Consider the following 12078-nt stretch of genomic DNA (forward strand, 5'->3'; position numbering starts at 1 on the left):
AGTTTCAGGGTCAGCAGTAGGATTTTTGAAAAGAAACTTGTGGAAGTCAGGAACCCTGCAATATCTGTCTGGCTTACTAGTAGCCGGAGGCAGGGAATCAGGAGCCATACTGGATTCTGAGAAAACATCATCAACAATGTCTAAAACAGGAGGTATAGCCAAAGGCCTATGCTGAGGAAGAAGAAAATCCCTAAGCCTCTTTTTGGATTCTGAAAAATCCTGACTTTCGCAATGAAAATGTTCCCTTAAGGTATGCAAAGTTTCTCCAAAAGAAAAATCCTCAGGAGGAGAAGCAGAAGGGATAGATTCTTCTGCATCAGAGTCATCATAAGGGGGAACAGAAAATTCCTGATCAGAAGAGGAATCAGAAGAAATGGAAACCTGATCTGAAGATTCATAATCAGTACCTTGCCTAGGCCTCTTAGCAGGAGGGGGTTGGGAACCCTAAATCCTCAACCATTTTGATAATTTGTTTTTTAGGCATAGGGGCCTGAACACGTGGTTCATACGTCGCTTTTTTTTAGACAGAAGTTGGTTTTGGCCTTGTTTTTGATGATGGTGTTGGTTTAATATACAAATCTTTAGGCCTGAAAACACCCTCAGAAGTCGGTGCCTGCTCAGCGGCTCTGGACCCATCCAAGGGAGAGACATCCGCTGGTTCAATACTTGAAGAATCTCACAGCATACCGGACTCCGAATGGGTCTCGGTAGAGGCCTGCGAATCAAATGTAGCAGGCATCAGGGGCTGCGAAAGTGCCTCACTGAGTACTGGCGAACCGGCGACTGGCTTAGGAGAAGCTTTGTGGTCGGTTTTGGACCTCGACGGTCTGTCTTTTGCTTTGCGTTTTTTCGGTAGTCGGATTGCTAACCGATGACATTTCAGGATAGTTAAATCTTGAGCCAAAGTATTTAGAAGCAAAAATATACTGACGCTTAATAGTGCATTGGTTAAATTTAGCACAAAACCGACAGCAAGGCACGTTGTGGTCAGGGCCTAGGCTAGGAATACAGTACAAATGAAAATCCTTATGAGGTATTTGCTTCCCACAAGTAATACAATTATTAGCTTTTACTGACATTGGTAAGGAGCAAGAAAAAGTTTCCCCAAATGGGGTACTTAGCTTTAGTTTGAAGACTTCAGTTCTGAAACTCAAACGAAAATTTCAGGAGTTGGTTGACCGGCACTTGCGAACTGCTTCTGTTTCAGGCACCGCGCGCCAATAAAGACTGATTAAAATGGTGTCGGCTGCATATTTTATACCCCTGACGACCTGACGTCATGGAAGAGGAGACAGCAACTGACGCAGGACCCAAGACTTTGTTATTCAGGACGACTGAGGGCAACCTGCCAGCAGATTACCCAAATGTAATGACTGCAACAGTGAAACACGAAGAACATCTGGCTAAGAAGGAAACAAGGCAGACTGACACCTGAGAGAATTCCTTTCTGAGGATGAACATTTATCGTTTGGGACTAACAAGACGTAAAAGAGGAAAAGGTAGAGGGAGCAAAAAGGTAGTGAAGGCATGTTTTGTCTTCAAGTGGTCATCAACCAAGTCCTGAGGGGGTGCCCAAGAGAACTTCCATCTTGAACAGAGCATCCTGCATGGAGTTTCTAAGCTCCTCCTTCAAGAAGGAAAGTTTCATCCAGTCTGTCACGCACAAGAAAATGCCTATGGACCTTGCCATAGCATCAGTACAGTCAAAATTGAAATAGGCTACATTGAAGTTTACTTTCAAGCCACAGACATAATCTTAACCCAGAATGAAGGAGAGAGGAAACAAACTTTCTCAAGTGCCTGATTCTGGAATTTGGAAAGGTAAGCTGATGACAGATCTGAACCCCCCCCCCCCCATACTACAGAGATCCATACTCTCCTGGGTTTACCTGCTCACAGCTGAGACCCCCCCTCCCTGGTCTGTAGACATGGTGCAAAATGCTGTGATCTTTAGGCCCTGTGTTGGAATAAAACAATCACACAGATATAGCCCTCAAAAAGCCCAAGAAGAGATTCCTCTCTATTCATCTGGGGGCCTTTTAAATGGCATCTTTATTTGTTTAGGTTGTTGCAGCACATTACGAGGTACTTCCAGACTGCATAAACGGTGTCCTTTATTACTGGCTTGGGGAGGGGAGGGGAGGGGAGGGGCTGGTTCTGCATGGGAATGAAGGGGGGGGGTGGCTCAGCAGCTCTAAGACTAAAGTGTCAGCCAGGGGTGTGCAGTGGAGTGGGGAGTACTCACTTTCCTTATCCTTCTATCAGACTGACATCCAAGTCCCTGGAATCTTCACAACAGCTTGAGCCAAGTCCCCAACTACTTCAGGCGCAAGCTTGTTCAGAGTCCTGCACAGGAAACAGCATAGGATGGGTACATGTTGGAGACACTGTGACAGGAATATGCAGTTCACTAGCATGCCTGACAAAGCACAGCACTAAGGCTCAAGAGACTCGCATCTGGCATCAAGCTTTGCTGACTGAGTGTGTTACTGCAACCATTGCTCGTGCTCTGCCAGCTTGCAAGCATTTCCTTTGCACCCAAGCTTTAAACCAAGTGTCCTGGCATGAAAAGAATAAGTAGACCCTCCCTTGATCTGGAAAAAATAGACGCTTCCGGATCCAAGGGAAAAACCAAGGAGAGGAACCTACAGTTTTAAATGCCTCAACGTAGCGGCAGGTGACTTCACAGACTGCTCCCCAGGATAAAACCAGGCCAATGAACTAGGGTTTGGGCACTGCCTATAACATGGAACACAGCACCCAGGGTACAAGCTGTGATGTGTTTCATGCAAGCATCCTGTCAACCTTCAAAGCAGAGGAAATGCATAAGCTTTAACCTGTGCTAGTCACCTGCAGGTACCAGTGGACGTATTTAAAAATGGACTTGCCTTTCATTTCTATATCCTTGTAGTCTTTCGGATAGTGCTTCAGTTGCAATGAAGCTGCATGTGGGACTCTCTTTTAGTGGTACCATATGAGTAACATTCAACTGCTGCCATCTTTCTGACAGTAAGGTAGGCCACGATTTTCTCTCATCTGTTGGAGGCAAGGTTGAAAAACTGGTAGCAGCATCAGTGTTTTAATTAGTGTTCCTCCTTGAGGTAATACATGCACTGCCCATGTGAGTATTGGCTGTTTAGATGGTGAGTGTACAGACACTTGGACAGTCTGCTTCTATGCAATTAACATGGAACTTTTTGACTCCATATTAAAATGTTGGGACTTGAAATGCCAAGACACAACATATCCAAAAGAGGGACTTAAAATGCAGGAGAAGAGCAAATATCACACACTGTTCTTCCCATTTAAACATTTTTTTTTTTTTGCAGGAGGTAAGCACCCCTGCACCCTCCAGGCCCATACCTTGGAGAAAAAGAAATATTCAGAGAAATAGCAAACTCAGTCTTACTACATGTAATTTCAGATTTTAAGCAATTCAGTCTCCACATTACAGGACATGTCAATGCAGGTCCTGACCTTTTAAACTGTCACCCCAACTTTTCACCTGCATGCAGCCAACTCTTACAGCACAGAAGATATAGCCCCTTACTATGTTCCAAGCAACGTGGGTTTGATTAACACAGGGTTTGAGCATTTGAAGGATCAAAAGGAGAATGGGCATGTTCATCAAGAAAAAAAAAAGGTGGGACACAGCAGGTCACATACTACCAATCCTCAAATGAGGAGCAGAGATGCATGGCTGTCATGGGAAGGAGGAGTTTTATCTCAAAAAATAGCTACCTGGTGGTAACCATCAGTAATGAGTGTATAGGAGCACTTTATCAAGAGAACATGGTGTTGTTGGCCCTTGAGGTGATGTGAAGGTGAGGAGTTTGTCTATTTTTAAATGCCATCCCAAACAAGTTACTAGCCAATCAAATGCAACCTTGATGCCCTCAGGATGGCTCTTGGTTCTGCAGTTCAGAAACTCTCCACTACAGAGGGAAAAAATTGTCTCAAGTTCAACTAGGGAAGCTTGCTTTACAACAGGTTAAGGGGACAAAATGAATACATAAAACCTCTTCACCAAGATCTGAACTGTTGGAACAGATGAAAAATACTGACAGCTGCAATGGTTAGATGCACTCACATAAACTTAAAATCTCAGTGTGTCTCAACACCATGCGTACACAAAAATCAATTTACTAAAAAAAAAAAAAATCAGAAGTGTGAATGGTGGAAATCGAATCTCCTACACTAGTTCCAATTTATGACCTTGTAATCGCTTTAGCTGTTCCACCAAAAAGTGTCAGGGAAAATAAAAAGACCACTTAGCTACATATATTGGGAACTACTTACCACATGGCATATTCTTATGTCCTGAAATTCTGCAGAAAGTTACAATTAGAGGAATTCTCTGTTTATCTATGAGGCATCTACAGCACTAAGGTGCACTAGGCTAGCATATGCACTGAATATACCCGTGTACAGTCTCAATAGTATATACTCTACAGTATTATACCACCAAAGAATTCACATCTTTGTGAAGGTGGTAATCTAAAATAAAATAATTATGAACCCTCAACAAGCACATTTATTCTAAAAAGAGAGAGAGACAGAGAGAGAGATCTCACCTCCTCTACATGCCTGAATGAAGAACATTTTAGGTTTGTTCTGCAAGTTTGGACATTTGGCATTGTCAAAGATGGAGAAAACATCTTGCAGCTGTAAAAAAAATACATGAGGAAATTACAACAACGAATCTGCACTGTATACAAAATATAACGAAGTCTTATGAATTTCTTACTATAGGACAAAAATATTCTGTAAAGTGTTGTCTATGCAGCCTATGTGGATTAGGTATGCAATTATATACAGTAAACTCTCAGTTAACCGACACCCATGGATATTGGTAGATGCCAGATAAGTGTAGTTTCTGGTTGCTTGAGAGCTACTATTACAAACAGACCTGACAAATACTGTACCCTATACTACAACATAAACACTGTATTGATTTGATTTTAATACTGAAATACAGTAATTAAAAGCCTGGCTGGAATAATAATATTTTAAAGTTATACTTTCACTAGAAAACGTGGCACACAGAACGGCTTTCAGTGGCATGCTGAGTGGATTGGAATTGAATGAACTGAAGAGAGAGAGAGTGAATGCATGCATGAAAGCAGAAGCGACTATGTGTGAGAGATCAGACAGATGTATGAAAACTGAAGAATACGTGTGAGAGATTGGAGAGAGAAAGAGTGAGTGAATGAATGTATGAAAGTTGAAGACGGTGTGTGTGTGTGTGTGTGTGTGCGCGCGCGTGCGAGATCGGAGAGAAAATGTGCAACCTGATGCAAACCGACTGAGTGAGCATGGAGCGAGTGTTGACATTTTAGTGATTTGACTTGTTTGTTTTGACTTGTTCTCTGACTGGGGGAGAGAGGGAATTTATGTGCATCTTCCTTTTTAAAACTCTAAAAATGTAAGGTATGTTTATGTGGGAGGAAAATAAAGTGCAACACATGAAAACCTGAATTGTTCATACTGTACTGTATTTTTTTTGATTTTTTTTTTCTGGTTGCTTGAGTTCTGGTTAACTGACAGTTTACTGTACTTATTTTTTGGTGGAGACTCAACAATTCAAACAGAGTTCTCTTTCATTTCACCACAGAACTGATTATTCAGAAAATATAGCAATATTGTAGTCTGTCAATCAATATTTTAAGTACTTACAGTGATACAGCATAGAATCACATCTCCTGAAATGGAAAATGGAAAAACCAGCAATGGCATGGCAAAGATAAGACCCTGGAAACCATAAGTAAATAAATATACTATTGGAGCTAGTTCGACAACATACTGTGCTATTCATGTACTGAAAAAAAACAAGCCAACAACGAAATGAACACACACACACAAAATATGCTTTGAGCAATCCAAAGGAGAATGTCAACAGACTACACGCAGAACCAAAAAAAACAGCACCTGTGTCCAGAAAAATGTTGACCTTTATTTTACACTGGTGGCAACACAAATGTGTAGATCAGATTCCACTTTTACTTCCTCAGTACAAAATCAACAAATGAGTAATACTCTAAAGTAACATAAATTCTTGTCATATGAAAACTAAATGGATTTAAAGAGAAGTATCCCAATTACAAAAATAAACCTTCTTCTTAATGTCATATTTCAAAACATAAAATGAATAAGAAATTAAAAAAAAAAAGAATAAAATGTAAACTACAAATCATGTATAAAACCACTGGTAAACAGTACTCATTCAAGCTTAGATAAGCAATGCACCTGTTATTATAATACACCTTTTCTTCTCATCAAGTTTGATTCATTTCAAAGTCTCTCTCTGTAATGACAACCTTAATGCCCACAGATAGAAACTGTACCTGTGGATGCTTTAAATCTATGTTTAAAAATGTTACTTTTTTGCTTCTTACATCACTCACTTGAGCTCTTATTAAACATTCTCAGCATCTGTCCAACACATAATGCAACCCAAGTGCAAAAATAAAACATCACTTTTTGTATTGTGCAAGAAATATGCATAATTTCAAAAGGATGCTTATACTGCAAGCAGAAAAATGATTCCCTGTTAAAAAGTGCTTAAAATGTACAAGCTACCCACATGTGTTAACACCCCTTTTTACTCCTAGATTTCTTTGTTCCATATTTCCTCTGACCCAATAGCTGTCCTCTTTCGGTTCAAATAATGGTACACTCACAATTTGCTTACTATGTATTGAAGGTTGTTTCTTATTTATTTATCACCCCCACCCCCATTTTGAATTGCTGACTTTGTTTTCTGCAATGGTGGAAATGACCTATGAGATTTTTAAATCAACTGCTTAAGTAGGATGCCATGATATACTTTAAATATACACTGATGAAGTTTGTAAAACAAGCAATACAAGTCTGTTTTTTTTCCAGCCTGCAAATTCATGTGACCAATAAACAGGGACATTAATTGTTTTTTTTATTATTTAATTAGGTACCGTGCAGTTGGGTGTCCATATGCCAATTTGGGTGCTACAAATTCTTTGCACTGCAGGTAAGGTAGAAGTATAGGTTCATAGGTAGATACTAGGCTATCTGCCCTGGGGCATTTATAAGCCTAGCCAGAGTGTATTTGGCTTCCGCCTCCCTATTAGATTAGCCTACTGTGCCTCTGTAAAGTAGGTCACAGAAGGTACCCTTTTAAGATTAGTTTACTGTGCCTCTTGTCTAGCAGGGACACAGGAGAGTTCCCAGGGGTGAATTTGCGATTTCCCATCCACGCGTCCAAATTTCGCTTGAAGAGGGTCAGCGAGGGGCTATGTCTAACATGAATTGGGATTCTATTCCAGAGTGAGGGGAGCCTCTGGGAAATGAATCTGTCCCTCCAGCATGTCCTATTTATTTTTGTGCTGAGGTTTAGGTCCCTGGAGCGTGTAGCTCTAAGGGACTTGGATTTTTTGAGGTGGAGCATGTCCATTAATTCTGGGTTTGACATGGCTTTGTACGTCAGGCATAATTCGCCTCTGAGTAGGCGGTAAGCAACTGTGTAGAGCTGGACTTTCTTTAGTCAAGCTGCATAGGACATTTGTTTGTAGCCCATGATCCTCTTGGTGAGGTACTTTTGGGGTCTCTCCAGTTGCTGCAGGTGTCGGGTAAGGTACATCCCAAAAGGGGCATTGTATTCAATTATGGGCCTGATGAGTGACGAGTAGAGGGGCACAATGACCTCTCGATCTAGATGCGAACCCTTTTGTGATAAGGTGGGCTATATACAAGATCTTTCTAACCACTTTGGCAACGTGATTATCAAAGGAGAGATTACTATCTACGTTGGTCCCCAAATCTCTAATTACTTCTTCTGTACTTAATGGATTACCCCCTATGTGGTAATTTGTGGGCACCTTGTTTTTCCCAAAGGGGATGACTATGCGCTTTTTAGCAATTAGCTTGAGGCCGTGGCTCTGGCACCAAGCATCCGTCTCTGTGAGACGCGTTTGGAGGATGCTTGTGTCAGCTGGAGATTCGATTATGGCCCCCAGTTTGCAGTCATCTGTGAACTTTGTCAGCCATAAGCCTCTGTGTGTTAGCTTGAACCTCAGAGAAGTATATACCGAACAAGAGAGGTCCCAGAACTGAGCCCTGTGGGACGCCACTTGTAACTGGTTTGGATTCCGACATGGCAACTGCGATTCTGACCATGTGGGTTCTATCTCTGAGCCAGTTTGCAACCCATCTTGTGATATAGGGGTTGATATTGAAGCTGGTAAGCTTATTTATGATGCCCGAGTGGGGTATTGTGTCGAAGGCTTTTGCGAGGTCCCGGTAGGCTGTGTGGACTACCTTGCCCTCATCTATGGCTTTGGTAACTGTTTCAAAGAAATCAACTAGGTTTACGAGGCAAGAGCTGCCCTTAACAAAGTTGAATTGGATAGGGTCCAGTGTCTGGAGGCTCCCAATGTCTTTGTTTATGAGTTCCATGACAATACGCTCCATAGCTTTACAGACCAAACTAGTCAGGCTTATGGGGCGATAGTTTCCGGGGTCCGTTGTGGCACCACCTTTGTGGAGTGGGACCACTGAAGCTGTACGCCATTCTTTGGGTACATATCCTGTAGTAAGGCTAAGTTTGAACAGTGACTTAATGTGAGGGTTCAGTTCTTCTTGGAGCTCGTGTAAGACACAGCCTGGGACACCATCCGGTCCCATAGATGCTGTGTTTTTTGCTTTGGAGAGGGCAGCTTTCACCTGTGCATCTGTGATGTCAGGGAGATTACATTCAGTTGGGATAGGTGTTTGCTCCTTTGGGGGGGGAGGGGGGGGGTTTGCGCTGAATCTGTCTGCCAAGATGTTGGCTAGGTCTGTAGGTTCGGTATATTTTGTACCGTTATGCAACAATTCAGAGCATATCTGGGAGCTTCCGCCCATGTTGCTGACATAACTAAAGAAGGCCTTGTGATTATCTTTAGTGTCTAGGGCAATTTTTCTTTCGAAACTGGCCTTTGATGATTTTATGAGGGATCGAAGTTTCTTGCTAATACTGATCAGAGATGCCTTCCCTTTTTGGGATTTTGCTCTGTCGTGTAGTAGCTTCCTCCTTCTGTTGTATAGTTTATTTATGGCCGGGGTCCACCAGACCGGTCTCCTGTTTTTGGAGGAGTGAGTCTTGGTTTTATTTGGGATAGCACGATCCATGCATTCCTGCAAGTGCTCATAGAATGCATTTGTAAAGGATTCTGCAGATTGGGCTGTATTATCCTCTGGTCCAGGGGCTTTGAAGGATTCCACCTCAGTCTTGAGAAGTGCAAAGTTGGCTTTTGAGAAATTCTTTACAGTGATTTCCTTGGCTGGGGACGGGATATGGATGTCCAGGGAAATTTGTTTATGTTCTGATCTTACCAATGAAGGGTTTACTTCTGGTGTGGAACATAAGAGTCCCCATGTCGGTGATGACAAAGTCCAATATGTTGTTCCCTCTTGTGGGAGTGGTGACCAGTTGTTCCACTGCGTTAAGAGTTTACAAATTCAAGGAACCGTTGGGCGAGGGTGTTTGGGCTTGAGTAGTTTTCCCAGTCAATGTCTGGGTAGTTGAAGTCACCCAATAACATAGTGTTTGGAGAGACCTTCATATTCTCCAGTGTTCTCAGGAATGCCAAGTGGGTTCCTGTAATAGGGAGGGTGTTCTGTAGCAGGCTACAAACTGAAAGGCAGTTTTGCCCGCTGTTAGTTGCACATGGATGGTTTCTGATGCTTCATGCAGTGCCACTAACCTGGATGTGTAGGTATCTTTGATGAATATAGATACTCCCCCCCTCCTTTTGTGCTTCGGTCCGAGTTTTGGGGCCGAAACGCATGGTATGAGTTATAACCTGGTAGTGCTGGGGTGCTCTCAGGAGCCTTGAACCAGGTTTCTGTTACTGCACAGACATCGATTTTCTCCACACTGAGAAGAGTCTCGAGTGCGTGCATCTTGAGGTTTAGACTTCTGGCATTGAGTAGCATTACCTTTAGTTTTTTTATCTTTGGGTTGTCTATGGAGGTGGGTTTGTCCTTTGAGTGTTGCCTAAAAAAGGCACTATGGGGGTGGCAAGAGCCTTGGCCAGTATACAAAAGCCTAAGGGTGACAGGTGCAAGCCATCCCTAGCGAAGCAACGTGGCTTGTCGAGCATGTCATCCCAGGCTGACAGACACTGGATCTACTTTGAATGACACAAATACTTTAGCCAATTGTTGAAACTGATCATTTTGTCTTTATACTGTGGCATCATTCTTGGTGAGGGCAAGATGCTACTCAAGGTCAGGGTCATACCAGCCTGGGCTACATGGTCAGAGAGCTTCTCTATGTCTCTTTTCGTGTAGTCCAGGGAGGTACGTCTCAAGTCATCATATTGACTTCTTATCTGGATTTTGGATGCTTACTATCCTAATGCAGTGACTATGAAAAATGTCCCTGACCTTGGAACTATCACTGCTGGGCTGACAAGTGGTATGGAGTACTTCTCAGTTTCTTCCAACAGATGGATCTTGAGTAAGGCACAAGAGAATGAACCATTGACCAGCAAAGGAGCTATACAATCTTCTGAATCCATACAGAACGTTTTTAGATCCCTTATGGTGACTTTACAAAAGACAATTTGTTTGGACAAAAAAATATTTAACAGCATACCTGGATGAGAAAATGATTATGAGGGGTCAGAAATGGGTGATGGCTTGAATGACGAGTTACTACAGAAACAATGGAAAACCATACATCACATGGCTTCTACAATGTCTAAGGTACTTTTAGATTTCTATAATAGAAAAATAATGGTTTGTGACATGAAAAAGAAAGTAGACAAGTTTAAAACGCATACTAGATATCAGGAACTTTTCTCCTAATTGATGCTTGCAGCTAAAAAAGAGAGAGAGAGAGAAAGAGGAGGAAGAAATGCTCAAGACGTTTTCCAAGACGTTTTCCACAGATGTTAATAAACTTAAGACTGGTTGAGTTTTTACCTGGAAAACTAAGAGGCGCCAAACATGTTCCGAGTATGTGTATCTGTAGGTCACCTTTATGCCCTACTCCTTGTGCAGGGAGTGTACTTTTGATGTATGGTGCCTATAAGTATCAAAGGCACTGGTGTACTGGCCAGATGTTAGGCTATCCTTGGCAGGAGATCCCTTAGGTTATGAATACTGCAACAGTGATATGGAAGGACATCACTCAGAACCCCAAATGCCTGAGATGGGCTCTAACTACTGCCATGCATTTGGTGAACACCCAGGATGCTGTGGTAAGACCAAAGGGCAGGGCACTAAATTGGAAATAAGAATAAACAACAGGAACAAGATCCACCAGGATTTATTATGCACAAGAAAATCTCTCTCTGACGTCTCGGTCAAAGCCTTCAAGGAGAATGAAAAAACTTACATAAAAAAGCAGTTTATATACACACCCATAATAAAATGATTAAACAATTAATCAATTTAAACAGCATATTAACAAGATAATACTCTCCAGTTGAGCTCTTCATTTAGCCCAAAAGGAAACATGGTTTTAAATTTTAAAATATATACAGCTTCTTTTTGTACTAACACAGTTTTGATGTTAATATTATTAAACATAGAGACACAAACTTGTTCCAATATAGTTCCTTTCAAGCCATCAATACAACTGTTATGGGCTTCTAAAAAATGTACTGCAACTGGGCTATCTTCCTTACAATTTCTAATATCTCTTAGATGTTCTAAAAATCTTATTTTAAATGCCCTCTTTGTTTCTCCGATGTAAAACTTGTTACAAGGACATTGTAGAGCATAGATGACACCCATAGAATTGCAGCTAAACAGACCCCTACTATCAAATTTAACCTTATTAATAGAGTCAAAAGTGGATACAATATGTTTGCAAGCCTTACATTTCCCACAGGGAAGAGTCCCAACCCTAACAGGTTCCATATACATTCTTAAGGCAGGCACCTTAATCTTAGATTTTACCAGAAAATTTTTTATATTCTTACCCTTACGGTATGAAAACTTAATATTTACATTAAGCCATTGTTGAACATTCCTAAGAGAACAAAAATAAAGCCAAAATTGGCTAACAATGTCAAGAAACTGTTTAGTAAAGCATCCATAAGTAGTTACAAA

The 12078-nt window shown here is 41.6% G+C and overlaps 1 protein-coding gene across 2 annotated transcripts in view; it reads right to left on the reverse strand.

Annotated features, from left to right (window-relative positions):
* CASP2 (caspase 2) overlaps positions 1–12078 on the reverse strand; it is a 672789-nt gene that overhangs the window by 167537 nt on the left and 493174 nt on the right. For both annotated transcript variants that reach the window (XM_044079856.1, XM_044079857.1), the window contains one exon: positions 4575–4665. In XM_044079856.1, the coding sequence (XP_043935791.1) occupies positions 4575–4665 (91 nt within the window). The remainder of the gene's footprint in view (positions 1–4574; positions 4666–12078) is intronic.

This window comes from Protopterus annectens, chromosome 8.part0 (genome assembly GCF_019279795.1).
Source record: "Protopterus annectens isolate FY-2018-M chromosome 8.part0, PAN1.0, whole genome shotgun sequence".
Classification (NCBI taxonomy): domain Eukaryota; kingdom Metazoa; phylum Chordata; order Ceratodontiformes; family Protopteridae; genus Protopterus; species Protopterus annectens.